The 18,116-nt window shown below is 35.6% G+C and overlaps 1 protein-coding gene across 1 annotated transcript in view; it reads left to right on the top strand.

The window, feature by feature from the left end:
- Window positions 1-18,098, top strand: part of LOC107666032 (matrilin-4-like) — a 20,859-nt gene extending 2,761 nt beyond the window's left edge. The window contains exons 2-19 of the mRNA XM_016457123.1: window positions 2,840-2,956; window positions 4,394-4,957; window positions 6,334-6,456; window positions 6,547-6,669; window positions 7,631-7,753; window positions 8,013-8,135; window positions 9,366-9,488; window positions 10,012-10,134; window positions 10,646-10,768; window positions 11,109-11,231; window positions 12,283-12,405; window positions 13,446-13,568; window positions 13,978-14,100; window positions 14,671-14,793; window positions 15,225-15,638; window positions 16,383-16,535; window positions 16,770-16,874; window positions 17,637-18,098. Of these exons, the coding sequence (XP_016312609.1) occupies window positions 2,884-2,956; window positions 4,394-4,957; window positions 6,334-6,456; window positions 6,547-6,669; window positions 7,631-7,753; window positions 8,013-8,135; window positions 9,366-9,488; window positions 10,012-10,134; window positions 10,646-10,768; window positions 11,109-11,231; window positions 12,283-12,405; window positions 13,446-13,568; window positions 13,978-14,100; window positions 14,671-14,793; window positions 15,225-15,638; window positions 16,383-16,535; window positions 16,770-16,874; window positions 17,637-17,695 (2,844 nt within the window). The 5' untranslated portion in view covers window positions 2,840-2,883 and the 3' untranslated portion in view covers window positions 17,696-18,098. The remainder of the gene's footprint in view (window positions 1-2,839; window positions 2,957-4,393; window positions 4,958-6,333; window positions 6,457-6,546; window positions 6,670-7,630; window positions 7,754-8,012; window positions 8,136-9,365; window positions 9,489-10,011; window positions 10,135-10,645; window positions 10,769-11,108; window positions 11,232-12,282; window positions 12,406-13,445; window positions 13,569-13,977; window positions 14,101-14,670; window positions 14,794-15,224; window positions 15,639-16,382; window positions 16,536-16,769; window positions 16,875-17,636) is intronic.
- Window positions 18,099-18,116: the final 18 nt, after the last annotated feature.

Here is an 18,116-nt window from a genome sequence, read left to right as displayed (position 1 = left end):
ATTTTTCATTCAATCTCAATAAATAAAATACATAATTAATATAATATAAATAAAAAGTAAAGTAATTTTTGTTTAAAGAATGCTCACCATTGTTTAATTATTTTTAATTAATAAATACAATATTATGTAATAAATATTCATATTAATTCATAGTATACATTTAATTTATTTTGTTTGAAAAAATGCATTGTTAACATGGTTCTCTTTTATTAGTTTTATAAATTTGTAATAAATAAAAAAAAAACATTATATTATATTATATTATATAATATGAATAAAAAATAAATAAATTTAATTTACTTAAAACACTGGCCACCATTGTTACCATATTTGTCGCACTGACCTGTTTCTCTGTCTCCTTTCCTTTGGTCCTGCATGGCGTTCAGGTGTACAACAGCCACTTTGAAATCTTCATAAACTCTTCTATAGTGCCAGACACTCCACTGCTGTTCATGCCAACTGGTTTTACTTTATTCCGTCCTTTCGCAATAGTGTAACTGTCAGAGTCCTGTTGTAAGAGGACTTCTCCATCTCCATTTCCAATAACTGTGTTATCAGCCTCATAGGAGTATTTGTAAATCTATATGTGTGTTTGTTTTCAGAGATAGTCACCTGTACTCAGGTGCTGAATTCTCACGCCTCCCTTCACGTGGCAAGCAGTTGAACACAGAATGAGGCGTAAAGTCCAAATAGAAATGAATGTGGGTGACATTTAGTGCAGATGTTGATTATTTTGTGGGAGTAAAACATGGACATGTGGGCTTTTAAGTTACGACCTTGAATAACAAGCAAACAGGAATCATGGTTGAAGAGGATAAGTGATTTTACACAAGTTGGTAGTGATGTGGTCACATGGAATTTGCATTATTTCCAGATGCAGGACCTGAAATTGTGAAATATGGAGGGTGTGTGTTCATTAAATCAGCAAACCCATTTACAAAGGGCTGCATGTTCGTCAAAGCTAGTTGAATGGAAACAATTTATCAGTAAAATATCAGTACATACAAATGGATTGGAATAACAGCACCTCTTTGTATGCCTGCTAGACGTGCTCCATAATATAGTGCAGTTAAATATGACATTGGCTGCCATCCAAAAGCCAGTAATGATGCTATATTCTCTTAAACATACCTCTTAAATCTTCTGAATCTGCTTATATGATGAGTGTGACCATACAGTGCTGAAATAATCTTAGTTAAGGGCCTCGGCAGCTCGTACGCACACACTCAAAGCCTAATGTACACATATAGCACAGAGGATTCATTGTATTAGCACACAAGGGACTGAAGTCTGCCGTTAACCTGGATGCCACTGAAACCGACAGTCATGTGCAGAGTCTTTATCAAGGCTGAGAGAAACCACAAACCAGTCCTGGACTCCTGGTCATAGAGGTCATGTTGCTCATGCTGAGAGAAGTAGAGTAGTATAGAGGGATGCATGTGTGATATCTTTTCTTTTTTCATTTTTGAATTTGAAAGAGGTTAATTCACCCTGAAATTAACATTGTGTGGTTATTTACTTACATTATGTTTTAAATCAGTTTGATTTTAATCTTCCAGATTGAGCAAAAATGAAAACCCCTAGTCCTTTGAAGCCATACTATAGACCAAAATGATTGCATTTTGCCCTGTAGAAGATCTTGTAGAAGATTTGTGACTACTCTCATGTTAACAATTGAGAGTATTCACCTCAAAAGTGTAATGTACTGTTGAAAAAGTTTGGGGTCGGTATGATTTTTTCCCCTATGTTTTTATTGTCTCTTATGCTCACCAATGCTACATTTATTTGGTCAAACTTACAGTAAAAACGGCAAAATTGTGAAATATTATTAATACTGTTTTCTATTTTAATATATTTTTAAATTGTAATTTATTCATGTAATGCAAAGCTGAATTTTCAGCATAATTACTCCAGTCTTCGGTGTCACATGATCCTCCAGAAATCATTTCAATGTTTAAACCAGTTTTGCTGCTTAATATGTTTATAGAAACTCTGAATTGTTTGAAATTAAATCTTTTGTAGCATTATACTGTAAATGCAATTACTGTCATTTTTATTCAATTTAATATGTCACTGCTGAATAAAAGTTTCAATTTCTTAAAAAAAAAAATCTTAATGACCCCAAACTTTTGGCTTTAAAAAGGGATTTGAGAGCTATGGCCAAAAAAAAGTATATTCATTGCATTCATATGACTTCAGAAGTTGCAAATATATATTTGCAATATAGTGCATGTTGTATAGACAACCTTTATGGTACTTTACATGGTGTTGATTGACATGAGGGTGGATAAAGGATGACAGATTTATCTCAAAATTTATCATTTTTGGGTTAATTATTCCTGCAAGCATATCAGCTTCAACTGCAATGTGTGTACAGCTGAAATGCTGTTTTTAATTGAATAGTGAATAGAAAAGCAGTAATCTGTCAGGCTGTTTATCTGCCGAGTTCAAAGACAACAATTCATGCCAAACCATGACACACTCCTCCATTCTGTGGCCTACTGATAGTGATAACCCTTATCAGGCCTTTGGAGAAGCAAATCCCTTTTTGAAAACCAAAGTGACTGACAGCACGCCGTTTACAACGCCAACGTCCCAGACGCTGTTGTTTTCCAGCTATTACTTCACACAGCGTTTGAACTCAGTGCCTATGGTGATGTGATCGGCCCAAAAGTCTATTAACTCTTCCATGTTAACGGCCTGTTTAGAACTGCTGCTGTGGACCATCTGTTTGGTGTCGCGTTTTATTGCGAGCTCAGACTGGAATGTATGGCTGCTTTTAAGCACAAATTTCCCTTGACCTGCAATTTTTCTCTTTCTTTCTTTTCTCCACCTACAGCCAGTGGGATTTTTGCGGTAAGATTGGGCCTTTGTCAACGAAACATGACACGTGCGTTGGTGTATGTTGGTGTGCTAATAGCCATAATAGCTGCGACGGAAGCAAGACCTAAATCAGGTTGGTTAAACCGCCGTCATAACACTTAAAAATCAATCTTGGCAGTAAGTTTTACATGCAAAACTAAAACAAAATATAAGCATGAACGGCATAGGCCTAATATGCAAATTATCTTTATAATTTGAATATTAGGTTTCTAAATGTCTCTTGAATGGTTTCATGCTCTTGGCAGCCAATAATTAACCACACAAAGCACATAGTAATAACATCATGTTTGTCCTCACAGAGTTGGTGAACTTCTGTTTTAATATGTTCTGAGTAAATTTTTCTTTTAATTTGGGTAATTTTGTTCATGGTTACCCATCTTCCAAATTTGGACCCAAATGGGGTTTGATTAGATGGCATTGGATGCATTTTCTCCTCCCTCTTAAAACCACTTAAGCTCGGGGCGTTTTTTGGTATTTTCGCCTAAATTTAACATTCTCAAATTCAAATGTTTACCCTGTACACATACAATGGAGGAAATGAAAAAAAATGGTTTCATTGATGGTTAGGCGGAAATTCGTGTGTGAGACGAATACATTTCTAAGCTTAATTTTACTGCTTTATGAATATAAAAACCAAAAGGAATGGTATTCTTTGTAAAGAAGACACTCCAAGCTTTCAAATGAACCCATATATGGGCTGATACCATATAAGGAAGGCTATGTAAACGAAGCATAAACATTTTTAATGTCATTTTGGACCGCAGAGTTTAACTTAAAAAAATAAAAACGTATAGGCTTTGCTATCTAAATTATGCATGATATAGTTTTTTTGCATTTTGCTTCTGTAACCTTACCAGAACAGATCTGCAGCCAATTTTTTGTATAATACCAATAAATGCATTCAAAATAGGCCAAACTGCCCACTTCATTGAGACTTGAGTGGTCTGTTTTTAAACTTTAGCTTCCATGTCTGTTTATGACTTTTTCAAAACTTTTAAATTTCAGTAAAACATGGCCCTGATATTGGAAAACACTGTACACTCTTAAAAATAAAGGAGGTTCTACCATTGAAGAACCATTTTTGGTTTCCCGAAGAAACTTTAAGTAACAGATCTTAAAAATTAACAATTTTTCCTTAGTGAAATTTTAATAATCTAAAAAAAAAACGTTTCCATTATAAAGAGCCTTTTATGCAATTGAAAGCTTCCATGGATGTTAAAGGTTCTCCAAAGAACCATCTATGCCAATAAAAAACATTAGTTTTGAGAAAACCATTATTTGGTTCCCAAAGGGCATTTCATTAAACAGTTCTTAAAAGATAAATTTTTGTTTGAAGAGTAATTTAAACCTTTTTCTACAATAAAGAACCTTTTGTGTAATGTAAAGTTTCAATGGATGTTAAAGGTTCTTTATGGAACCATTGATGGCAATAAAGAACCCTAGTGTACTTGTTTTCGTAAATCAGTATTGTCATTGTGTGTTTTTCCTTTTTTTCTTCCATTTTTTACAGCCGAACCGAAGTGTAAATCTGGCCCGGTCGACCTTGTGTTCATCATCGACGGCTCGCGCAGCGTTCGTGCCCATGAGTTTGAGACAATGCGCAAGTTCATGATAGACATCATCCATGAGCTGGACATTGGCCTGGAAGCTACAAGAGTTGGTGTGGTCCAATACTCCAGTCAAGTCCAGAACGTGTTCTCCCTCAAAGCCTTCAGCAAGCCTGCTCAGATGGTCAAAGCCATCAACGAGATCATTCCATTGGCACAGGGCACCATGACTGGCCTGGCCATCCGCTATGCCATGAACGTAGCCTTCTCTGCTGAAGATGGTGCCCGTCCCAACGTCCCCCACGTAGCGGTTATCGTGACAGACGGCCGTCCTCAGGACCGTGTGGCTGAAGTGGCAGCTGCTGCGAGGGAGTCTGGGCTTGAGATCTACGCCATTGGTGTCGCCAGGGCTGATATGACCTCACTGCGAGCTATGGCATCTCCACCGTTTGAGGATCACGTGTTCCTGGTCGAGAGCTTTGACCTCATTCACCAGTTTGGTCTTCAGTTCCAAGACAAGCTTTGTGGTAAAGTGTTTCTCCATTTGATATATGCTCCACATTAGAGAAAGGATCTAGTCATAAAAGTTGAACTTTTTAGGATTCTTTTCTAAAAGGTTCTAACCTCAAACCTCAACTCAAAGGTGTAATTTCTTCTTAGCAATAACAAAGGATGTACCCTACCATGCAAATATTTTAGGGTCTGTTAATATTGTTAACGATTTTGAAAAAGTCTCCTGTGCTCACCAAGGCTACATTTATTTGAGAAATATCAAGTAAAATCAGTAATATTTCACAATACGATTTCTATTTGAATATATTTTAAAATATAAATTATTCCAAATTATGATGCAAAGCTGAATTTTCAGCATCATTACTCCAGTTTTCAGCATCACATGATCATTCAGAAACCTTTCTAATATGCTGATTTAGTGAATTAAAAATAAAATAAAAAGAAACTTTTTTATTATCAACAATGTTGAAAACAGTTGTGCTGCTTAATATTTTTATTTTCTAGGAATTTATGATGAATAGACAGTTCAAAAGAATAGCATTTTTTAAATAATCTTTTGCAACTTTATAAATATCTTTACTGTCACTTTTGAATGATCAATTTAATGATGAATTTAATGCATTCTTGCTGAATAAAAGCAATCATTTCTTTAAAAATACATTTTTAACGGTCCTATATAAATTTTAAGATAATGTAATTAAATTTACAAATAAAATAAAAATAATAAATAATAATAAAACTAAGTAAAAATAATCTTTATAAAAGATTGTTAAAATTTCAATCTTAAATATAGGTAATTAATCACAATCTTAATTTTTTGTTATTTTGTCAACAACAATTATATGCCATTTTATAGTTGAGTATCATCAGCATAACAGTGGAAACTAATCCCGTATTTTCTAATAATATTACCAAGGGGCAACATGTATATTGAAAATAGCAGAGGACCTAGGACAGATCCTTGTGGCACTACATACTTTACTGGTAATAATTGAGATGACTCCCCTTTTAAAGCAATGTAAGCGAGATTAGCGGCAAACACACTGGTGATGCTAATGGGCTATAAGCTAATAGCGGACTCGGGAAATCAAAATAAAACTAGTGATAACAAGGCGCTCTGATTGTTTTTGTTGTAGAATACGATAGGGGATATATTCACACATTATAGAAACAAAAATGATGGTGTATAAAATTGATTTCAAGATAAAAAATAGACGATAAAGAATTAACTTGACGGAGCTCAAACTCAAAACACGCGGCAGCAACAAATAGTCTATACATAAATCTTATGTTGACTAAGCACATGAATGCTGTTTCTTTTACATCCTGTGGACACAATGATTTAGCATTTCTTGCTTTCTCAGTACACATGTGTGCGTTGGATTTGCAGGGATGGACTTGTGTCTGGAGTCTGATCATGGCTGTGAGCACATCTGTGAGAGCTCGCCTGGCTCCTACCACTGTCTGTGTCTGCCTGGATACACGCTCAACGAGGACGGCAAGACCTGCACACGTGTGTAGCCTTGCAAATGAAACATCATCATAGAAGTATGACACAATAATAATTCCAGCGGTGCTAAACAGGTGTGTGTTTGCTTTGCAGCCATTGATCTATGTGCTGAAGGGAAACATGATTGTGATCAGATCTGTATCGCTTCACCCGGGTCGTTCACATGTGACTGTAACACGGGATATATGCTCAACGACGACAAGAGAACCTGCACAAGTCAGTGACACACAAGTGATATCTGCGTAACAATTTAAGTGAAGTTTGAACTTCTATTTTTTGTAGAATAACAGACAAAGGTTATGTTCGGAATAGCATACTACCATACTATTCATACTATTTTAGCAATACGCATTATACGTAGTGAACACAGTATGCAAATGTTCTGTATGCATGGAATATTTAAACTGAGTTTGCTAAAATGTGCAGTATACAACATATTCTGTGCAGTATGCAGTAGTGTGTGCACTATAGTATTCCATTTTGAACATAACCAAAGGAACATACTGTATATTAAATATATACCTGTTCTGCTAGTGTACAGCACAGTATATTGTGCCTCAGCACATAGTATGCTTGTTTGTACATTTAAGCGCAAACTTAAAGATCCCGTGAAATTAGTTGATAAGCATTTTTCCCTCATGACATATTTTTCCATTGAATCCAGTTTTTATTTTAATGTTATTTAAATACTATTACAGTATTTATTAATATTTTGATTTAGCTTTAATTTTTATAATTTCAGTTTTCTTTTAAATTTTAGTTTAAATTTTTAGTAATTTTGTTATGTGCTTTCATAATTTTTATTAGTTTTGTCAAATATTTTTATTTAGCTTTAATTTATATTTATTTTAGTTTTCTTATTTTTAGTACTTCAGCTTAATCTTATTTTAATTAACTTTAATTCACCAAACAAGTGATCCTACTTTATATTAAGTGGCCTTAACTACTATGTACTTACATTTGAATGAATCATTTGGTACAATGCACTTATTGTGTACATACATGTTTTTACATTGTACTTATATTTTAAAAAATACACGTATGTAATTATATCTATAATCAATTTCTGTAATTACTAAACTAAAACCCAGAAAGCTCCAGTTCTGATTTCAGGGGGTCTTTAACACCTGATTTACTCACCTATAAATCTTCTCTCACCATTCTCTGCCTGTTTCAGTGATCGATTACTGCTCATTTGGGAATGATAGCTGCGAGCATCAGTGTGTGAGTGTGCTCAATGGCTTTAATTGTCGCTGTAACGAAGGATACTCACTCAACGATGACCTGAAAACCTGCACAAGTTAGTGAGATCAATTCCATGCAACTTACAACGCTTTTTAAAATATAAAAAAGTATATGCTGTGTAGTATTGCAATAGTATTCCATTCAGCTTATACCATATGAATACAGAGCAGGTGATGTAAAACAAGCAGAAATAATAAATGTTTGCATAGTAGCTGTATGCTAGTATCGCCAAATGCAAACATTAATACACAGCAATGAATTTTGCATGTGTTTTACCATCACAAAAGTCTCATGCTTCTGTCTGCCTGTTCCAGTGATCGATTACTGTTCATTTGGGAATGATAGCTGTGAGCACGAGTGTGTGAGTGTGCTTCAGAGCTTTTATTGCCACTGCCATGAAGGATACACACTCAATGAGGATGAAACAACGTGCACAAGTTAGTGAGGCCCACAGATACGCATACAATTCACATATGGAGGACTCACAAATACCCACAACACTACAAGCCTATAATTACATGCCAGACACAGACATTCTCCTAACTAACATTTTTCAAACACATGGAAGAGTTTCTAATGCAAAGACAAAATTCGCAATGTCATTACAGTTTCCTCTTGGCTGCATTATGCTGCTATAAAACACACTTGCGCTACTTATCTATTTCCTCCTGTGACCAGCTGGTTTATCTATTAAGCCACTGAACAAAAACTGTGTTTTAGTGTTTGAGCTTCTAGTTCTGTTCAGTTTTTATAGCAAATAGTAAAAACATATCCAAATAGTTGAGCGTTTTTCGTTTATAAGCAGTATGGGGAAGCTGCTTCGCATCGAGTGGCTTTTAGATTAGCAAGTCAGTTAGCAATTCAAGCTACTTTGTTAAATGCTGCAAGCTACTTGCAAAAAAATAGCTGTTAAGACTATTATTAGTAGTTATCTGGCACTAGACATTTGTAAGGAATACAATATCTTAAAAAAAACTGTAATTTAGCATTTTTACCATGTTGTACTGCTATTTGTTAGCACAAGTAACTTTTACTTATAATGCTTAGCAAGCTACAGTTTCAAATTAATAAGAGTACTGTCCGCTACTCTTTATATATGCTACTAGCAAAAAGTAGCTAACTCAGTTAAAACTAATAGTAGTTATCTGGCGCAAAACCATTTGTAAGCAATGCCTTAAAAATCTGTGATTGAGCATTTTTCCATGCTACTCTGCTATTTGTTAGCACAAGTAGCATGTTTTTGTTACTGTAGCTTAGCAAGCTGCAGTAAATTACTGTACACAAGCTACTATTTGTTAGCTATGCTTCAAGCTACTCACAAAAAGTAGCTAACTCACCTGTTAGTAGTAGTTATCTGGCACAAAACTGTGATTTAGCATTTTTCCTGCTACACTACTGTTTGTTAGTAAAACTAGCTTGTTGCTGGAAAAAATACACTGTTTTGAAGGTAGCTAAGCTACTGTCATGCTACTGAAAATGTAGTTAATTAATAGCGTTGCTGACTTAAGCTAGTTATTCCCTAGCACCTACTAAACAGACTCATGCATATAGTTTTAGCAGTTTAAATTATCTGAAACAAGATAAACACAGCTTGTAGTTTACTTTGATGTGGTTTGCTCTTCCTGCTTGGCCAAAGCTTTTCTCTCACTGTTCTCTGCCTGTTCCAGTGATCGACTACTGCTCATTTGGGAATGATAGCTGCGAGCACGAGTGTGTGAGTGTGCTCAATGGCTTTAACTGCCGTTGTAACGATGGATACTCACTCAACGCTGACATGAAGACCTGTACAAGTTAGTGAAGTCCATCGTCAGTTTGTACATTCACAGATTCAAAAGGAATTCCCTTAAAATCAAGTTTACTTCACATTTTTCTCAATTGTTTACCATCAGTATTGGGTCCATCCATTCTAAATTGTTAAGTTGCTAGTTTGAATATCAACAGATGTGGATCCTATTGGGTTTAATAGTATAATATCCTTCCTCTCATTGCTCTCTGTTCTCTCTCAAAGCACTGAAAGCTCTGTAAGGGATTTCAGATGTTTGTCCACAGTTGGGAATTGGGAATTAGGCCACACAGCCTCTCTTAGAAAACCGCATCCTCTTGTTTATCCCTCCAAAACAGCACATAAATGTCTCAATCAGAGCATGCGATGGCCAAAACAAGTTCTTAACCTTAAGCATGGAGAATAATTGAGAAACAATTGGAAGGAGACTTGATTTAAAGTATCTAAACGCTGTAGCACAAACGTTATATATAAAAATGAATTGGAATATTTGTCATATTTGAATTATGATCCATCTAATCCATATTTAGTGATTGATTACTGCTCATTTGGGAATGATAGCTGTGAGCACCAGTGTGTGAGTGTCCTGAAAGGCTTTCACTGCGTTTGTAATGATGGATACACACTCAACGATGACAAGAAGACCTGTACAAGTTAGTGAAGGGAGAACATCCTTTTGCTTACAATCATTTTGCACATTCCTAAAAATCAATTTCACTGCTATTTTCTCAATTGTTTACCATCAATATTTAGGGCCATCGATTGCTAAGCTGGTAAGAGATTTTCAGAGAGATGGAGTGTTTCCAGTTTTAACACTTTGTGCGTTCAAGGCAATTTGGAAAGACTGTATTTAGAAGACACCAACATCACCACACAATTGTAATTTTGAGTGGGAAATTTTCTAAGTTTTGTTGTAGTGAGAAAACATGTCAGCCGCAATGGAGCAACTATATCAATGTTAAATTTTTCAAAACTACAATACAACTATACACAAAAAGCCCTACTGTCATATTAATGGTAGACGATTGAGAAGATTTTGGGAAGAATTTGGAAGAAGCAAAGAAACTTTACTTTAAAACACCCAAATTTTAGGAATTAATGAAATACTATATTCGGTACAACATGTCATATCTTTGAATTCTAATACATATAATTCATATTTAGTGATCGATTACTGTTCATTTGGGAATGATAGCTGCGAGCACAAGTGTGTGAGTGTCCTGAAAGGCTTTCACTGCCTCTGTAATGATGGATACACACTCAATGATGACAAGAAGACCTGCACAAGTTAGTAAAGGCTTACAATCAATTTATGCATTAACTTAAATGTAATTTCTCTGCTTTTTCCTCAGTTGTTTAGTATCAATATTTGGGCCATTCATTGCTAAACTTATAACAACTTTTCTAAATGGTGGAGTGTTTCCAGTCTTTAAGGGTTTCTGAATTTAACTCCAACAGACTTGGGGCCCAGTAAGAGCTGTGGTTTTATTTGCAATGGCCAAAGACAAGTTCTCCGCCATATTCATAAACAATAACTGAGAAAATTTGAGAACTACAGACAGTATATAAAAGAAAAATGTTTATCCTGTTTGGTCATGTTCTTTAAATCCATCTAATCCATATTTAGTGATTGATTACTGCTCATTTGGGAACGATAGCTGCGAGCACCAGTGTGAAAGTATCCTGAAAGGCTTTCACTGCATTTGTAACGATGGATACTCACTCAATGATGACATGAAGACCTGTACAAGTTAGTGAAGGCCACATGTTAAAACTATACACCTACACACATCGGAGTATCCATAACCCCAATTTGATACTTAAAGGGGTCATATGATGCGATTTCAATTTTTCCTTTCTCTTTGGAGTGTTACAAGATCTTGGTGCATAAAGAAGATCTGTAAAGTTGCAAAGACTAAAGTCTCAAATCCAAAGAGATATTCTTTATAAAAGTTGAGAGTCAGCCACACCTACCTAAAACGCCTCGTTCTAACACGCCCCCACATATCTACGTCACGATGTGGGAAGATTTGCATAACGCCGCCCAAATGTTCACGCAAAGAAAGAAGGCGTAACTTTTATTCTCGCTGTAGTATTGTTGCTGCCGCCGCCGCCATGTCCTGAAGGCGCTGTGTGTTTCGTAGATTTCTGGTTTTATGTTTACGCGGCGCGATGCAATGCAATGCGTAAAAAGACAGTACAAGTCATTATAATCCGTAATTATGTCCACACTGGATGCAACAAATGCCTCGTTTATAATGGGTTTTAATGTTTTTGTCTCGTCACTCCAGCCGGGACAAGGCATCACAATATGGCAAAGGGCATAACATTTCCATCACATGCTTCAGGTATTTGGCCAATTACAATGCACTGGATAGCTGGCCAATCAGAGCACACCTCGCTTTCAGACCGATGAGCTTTGTAAAAATCGATGCGTTTCAGAAAGGCGGGACATAGAGGAGAAACAATAATGTACAGTATGTGGAAAATAATGTGTTTTTTTAACCTTAAACCGCATAAACACATTTCATTACACCAAATACACAAAATAATGTTCTTTTTATCAGCATCATATGACCCCTTTAAGTACAAAAGCAAAGTATTCAATATCCTTTATAAATCCATGCTTAACTAAAAAAAAATCCATAAAATCTCAGTAGAAAAATAAACATAATAGCATTTTTACAAGTTTCCTTTCTATGCTTCTTCCTCTTACAAAACATTTTTCTCTTTGCCAACTACTTTGGCTGCTCGTCTTACTCCAGATTTTGAGCTTCTCTGCTTCTTTCTGCCTGTTCCAGTGATCGACTACTGCTCATTTGGGAATGATAGCTGCGAGCACGAGTGTGCGAGTGTGCTCAATGGCTTTAACTGCCGCTGTAATGAAGGATACTCACTCAATGATGACCTGAAGACCTGCACAGGTTAGTGAGGGCGACATGTCAAACTCCACACACATGTACTATTATGCACACCTTGCTTTTGTTAGCTTTTGTGAAAGCCCATTTCCACTTCAGAGTAAAAAATAAAATGGATAAATTGAAGTATACGCTACCGTTCAAAAGATTTTTTTTTTTTTGAAAGACGATACTTTTATTCAGCAAGGATGCATTGAATTGATCCAAAGTGATAGTTAAGGCATTTATAACATTTCTATTTTAGATGTTCCTTCGAACTTTCTATTCACCAAAGAATCTTAAAAATATATCAGTTTCCACAAAAACATGAATCAGCAACATTAATAATAATCTGAAATGTTTCTTGAGCAGCAAATCAGCATATTAGAATGATTTCTGAAGGATCACTGAAGACTGGAGTAATGATGCTGAAAATTCAGCTTTGATCACTGGAATAAATTACATTTTACAATATATTCAAATCAAAAACAGTTCATTTAAATTGTAATAACATTTCATATAATTACAGTTTTTACTATATTTTTGATCTAATAAATGCAGTCTTGGTGAGCATGAGGGACTTCTTCCAAAAACATAAAAAATTCGTACCAACCACAAACTTTTGAACATAATACTACATTTGAAATAAATCTGATCAAAATTGGTAGATTTAAAGTCACACTTGTGAAAATAAAAGTCATAAAGGTATTATTACTTATATTATTTTTTTATTTTGTGAGACAGCAATTGGCTTCCACAGGTTTTGCTGGTCAACAGCATCCAGCATCAAACCAGTACTAACAGCAGGGACAAAACATACAAAAATATCACAAGGGCAATAAAACAACCACAAAATAAACACATCTGTTACATTATGAACTCTACATCCTATCCCTTTTGGACCAGCTGGTTTAACCATTAACTACATCCTAAGCGTTTCACGTCAAAATAAGGACAGTACCTTAAGGGTGCTTGTCTCTCCATAATCTGAGACACAACTTGTGAACTGTTTTCACTGTTTTCTGCTTTTCTAAAGTGTGTTTCCTGCTATTCTCTTCCTGTTCCAGTGATCGATTACTGTTCATTTGGGAATGATAGCTGCGAGCATGAGTGTGTGAGTGTCCTGAAAGGCTTTCACTGCCGTTGTAAAGATGGATACACTCTCAGTGACGACAAGAAGACCTGCACAAGTTAGTGAGAGTAACTGATCGACACACATACTGTTCCAGATCCATACACACAACGCTAATCATGCTTGCTTACTCTGTTTGACTTGGCATCAGGCTCAAATTATTCAGCTCTTATAATGTTGTTTTTTTTATTGTTGTAATTTTCTTAAAATGGACAGTTACCTTATGCTCTTCTATAACCTTAGTTTTAAGAGAACCTATATTTTGTTGGCTGATCTTGCATGTCTTGTGTTCGGGTCAAAATTAATGTGTTCATGGATGATTTCGGTGTCATTTCAATTATGAGTTTGAAATTTAACCTGTTCAGAATAATTAACATGTCATATTTGATCAATTTTTGAAGCAGTATATAGGAGGTTTTGCACCATTTATTCACTAAAACACTATTGCCTTTGTTTTTGTCTCTTAGTGATTGATTACTGTTCATTTGGGAATCACAGTTGTGATCATCACTGTGTTAGTGTGCTCAATGGCTTCTACTGTCGCTGCAACATGGGATACACTCTTCAGGAGGACGGAAAGACCTGCCAGTGTATGTGTGAAGCTCATATATATGAATGAAATGATATAGCAGAAATAAGTTTCATTCACATTTTTTGGAATTTTATTTTATAAAGCTTACAAACAGGTAGTGCACTACTATTCAAAAGTTTAGGGTTAAATGTTTTTGAAATAATTTTTTTTTTGCTCACCAAGGCTGCATTTATTTGATCCAAAATACAACAAAAACAGTAATATTGTGAAATATTTTTACAATTTAAAATAAACGTTTTCTATTTGAATATATTTTAAAATCTAATTTATTCCTGTGAGGCAAAGCTGAATTTTCAGCATCATTACTCCAGTCTTCAGTGTCACATGATCCTTCAGAAATCTTTCCAATATGCATAATATAATATTATTATGAAGTTGAAAATATTTTACTTTATATTTATATTTTCTTTACTGTCACTGTTGATCAATTTAATGCATCCTTGCTGAAGAAAATTATTCATTTTCATTATGTAAATGACATTCCTTTTCTGACTTACCTCATAAATCCCTTTCATGTTGGTTTTCATTGTGGTTTATGACATGCTCTTCATGTTTTGGTCTTCTGCAGCGGATAACTTGTGTAACACAGTGGAACATGGTTGTGAATACCAGTGTGTGAGCACTCCAGGATCATACCACTGCATATGTCCTGAGGGCCATGTGCTACAGGACGATGGCAAGAGCTGCGGAAGTAATGCACGCTTTCATTCAGACGGCCCTTATTACAGCTGAGATTATCCAAAACTTTGTTTTAAAAGGGGAAATGCCTAAAGCTGAATTCCTACAGCTGCAAACTATAGATTGGTGTCTTCATAAACTGCATGCATTCTGTAGCTAGAGGTGAAGTGTGCAATTTTTTCAGTGTTAAAATACTTTGTTATATCTCAGTTTAACATTCAGAGACCTCTACATGTTAGCTGTACTATTGCTCATATACATTTTTTCTAAACCCCCGAGGCTAAATATAAAAGAAGTATTTTTTTTGCACAGGAAAGCAAATATGAAAATGGAACTTATTTTTATAGCTGTTTTGTGGCCCAAATTAGACACTTCATCTTTGAAAAAAAAAAAAAAATGACCCACCTTCTCTGCTGTTTGTTAATTTCTCTTGCCCTCTCTAAGCCTGTCGATCCTCCAACATCGACCTGGTCCTCCTCATCGACGGTTCCAAGAGCGTGCGGCCGCAGAACTTCGAGCTTGTCAAGCAGTTTGTTAACCAGGTGGTGGATCAGCTGGACGTCTCCCCTAAAGGAACACGCGTGGGTCTCGTCCAATACTCAAGCCGAGTGCGGACAGAGTTTCCGCTCAGCATGTATCAGACAAAAGAAGAGATCAAAAAGGCTGTGATGAATGTGGAATACATGGAGAAGGGGACCATGACAGGCTTGGCTCTCAAACACATGGTGGAGAACAGCTTCTCTGAGGCTGACGGAGCCCGTCCTGCTGAGAAGAACATCCCACGGGTCGGCCTGGTCTTCACTGACGGGCGATCGCAGGATGATATTCAGGAGTGGGCCAAGAAGGCCAAGGATGCTGGTATTGTTACTTAAGGGCTGAAAATAAAAGTGGTATTCAAAATAAAAGTGGCACTCAAATTGTGGTATAAATTGCTTTAAAATAAACATGTTTCTCTAATTTAGCAAAATTAAAAATAAATAAATTAATTTAGCCTAGTCTAGCTTTTGAACATTTAGTGTAATTTTTTATTCTTTTTATTTTTATTTTGTATTATTATTATTTTTTCTTTTTTATATTATTATTATTGCTAGAAAAGATTAAAAGAAATTAAATCAGTTTTTTAAATATAATCTAACCTGAATGAATAGATAAAAAAATGAATAGATAAAATAAATAAATAAAATAAATATATATATATTTACAGTTTTAAAAATCTGCATTTGTACACAAGTTGTAATGTAAGAAAATAACTTTGTAATATAAAAAATATAAATAAATTTTTTTTAACGTAGTTTTTATTGTAAATATTTTATTTAGTTTTATATTTTTAAATGTATTTATTTATTACACTTTTTATTTAAAACATTGTTAAAATATTTTAATTTATAGTAATAAAATAATAGTTTATTGCCAGAAAATGTTGAAAAAACTCAAATAGATTTTTAATCCCAAATTTCCCAAATATCCAACATTTTCCAAAATTGCAAACCTCTTATAAAATGAATAGCTAGTTAAGCATCTTCTCACTGAGCTTTTTACTGAAAAATAAAAAAGTGCTTATTTTTATGACACATTGTTTGATGTGTGTCTTGCATGTTGCAGGTATCACCATGTATGCTGTTGGTGTGGGTAAAGCCGTGGAGGATGAGCTGAGAGAGATTGCCTCTGAGCCCATGGGAAAACACTTCTTCTACACCGCCGACTTCACTGCCATCAGCCAGATCGCTGACAACCTCAAACTCAATGTCTGTGCAGGTGCGTTTGAAAGACTGAGAACACATATACCATACCTGAATCATCTGTTAGATGGCACACAGTATTTTGTTCAACAACGCCATCTAGAGCCTGAGGTAAACACACACATGCAATGTTCACATAAGGAGGTGCCAACGAAAGGAATATATAGCCTGTATAGAATTTAATGAAATTATTGATAATGAATATACTGAACATTCCTTTCATTCTCACATTTAATGCCTCATTTTTCAGCTGAGAGTCAAGGAGAGATCGAGGTTAAGGACCCCTGCACTTGTGAAAGTCTTGTGGAGTTCCAGCAGGTTACGATGTCCACCCTAGACCAGCTCAACCAGAAACATATCCTTTATATATTCATCAGTACAGATCCTTTAAACAACGTGCTTTCTTTTCAGCACATGCAACTACACCATGCAGCATTGCAGCGTAACTCATCCAGACTCCAAACTTTCTCCGGTATAACCTGAGAATTAACGCATTATTACAACAAGCTAAGGGGTTTAACAGAAGCCCCTCTGTACAGAAAGAGCCCACATTGTGTCCGTTGGTCTGATCTGTTCCAGACTGGCCCCTCTGGTTAGGCTCCTCACATAAACCTATGTGACCCACACGCTTCAATGGCTCTTTGTTTCAGATCTCTCACTCAGCATCATTCATCAAAGCTCAAAAGAGCCCTTGTCCCGCGTCTGAGGCCAGAAACAGATGTTTCTGAACTACTAGATGCATATGCACATCTCCACTGGATCCATTTAACTAGAATTTAATGATTCTGATTACAAAGGCCCTCATCATAGTTTAAGAACAGATCTTGCTGATGGGAATCATTTACAGTTGGATCTAGTGGTTAGAGTGCATTGCTGAGATACTTTGAGCTCATTTGTGACCCTGGACCACAAAACCAGTCATAAGGGTAAATTTTTCGAAATTGAGTTGAATAAAGCTGAATAAATAAGCTTTCCATTGATGTATGGTTTATTAGGATAGGACAATATTTGGCCGAGATACAACTATTTGAAAATCTGGAATCTGAGGGAGCAACAAAATCAAAATATTGAGAAAATCGATCATTTTTTATAGTATATTTCCTTAACTGTGTTTCACTGTCAGCTATGACCAAGCGATTGGAAGTTCTAGAGAGCCAGCTGCTCACAAGAAAATGAGAGAGCGCTTCACACAACAGCGCAGATGAGGACGGGGCCCGCTGGGTGTGAAGGGTCCCACAGTCACAAGATCTACAGGTGTAGACGCCTGAGGCATGAGGCCCACTATTTCCGGTGCCATTTTTGAACATGGCTGATATTGTTCCCTATTTATACATGATCTGTATTGTATGATTTATAGAGAGGTATGTATTTATGGCAAATGTGATATTAGCATTTATACACTAAAAAGGGAAATTAAGTGTTTGGTACCACTCTGAAATATTGGCATCTTTATTATTATTTGCATCATTTGGCACCAAATTTATGCACAATGTGTGACCATGGATCTGTAAAACCTTTACATTTACATTTAGTCATTTAGCAGACGCTTTTATCCAAAGTGACTTACAAATGAGGACAATGGAAGCAATCAAAATCA

Source organism: Sinocyclocheilus anshuiensis, unplaced genomic scaffold (genome assembly GCF_001515605.1).
Source record: "Sinocyclocheilus anshuiensis isolate Anshui unplaced genomic scaffold, SAMN03320099.WGS_v1.1 scaffold447, whole genome shotgun sequence".
In the NCBI taxonomy this organism is placed as follows: domain Eukaryota; kingdom Metazoa; phylum Chordata; class Actinopteri; order Cypriniformes; family Cyprinidae; genus Sinocyclocheilus; species Sinocyclocheilus anshuiensis.
Note: the sequence above shows the minus strand (reverse complement) of the source record. Positions and strands in the feature narration are given on the sequence as shown.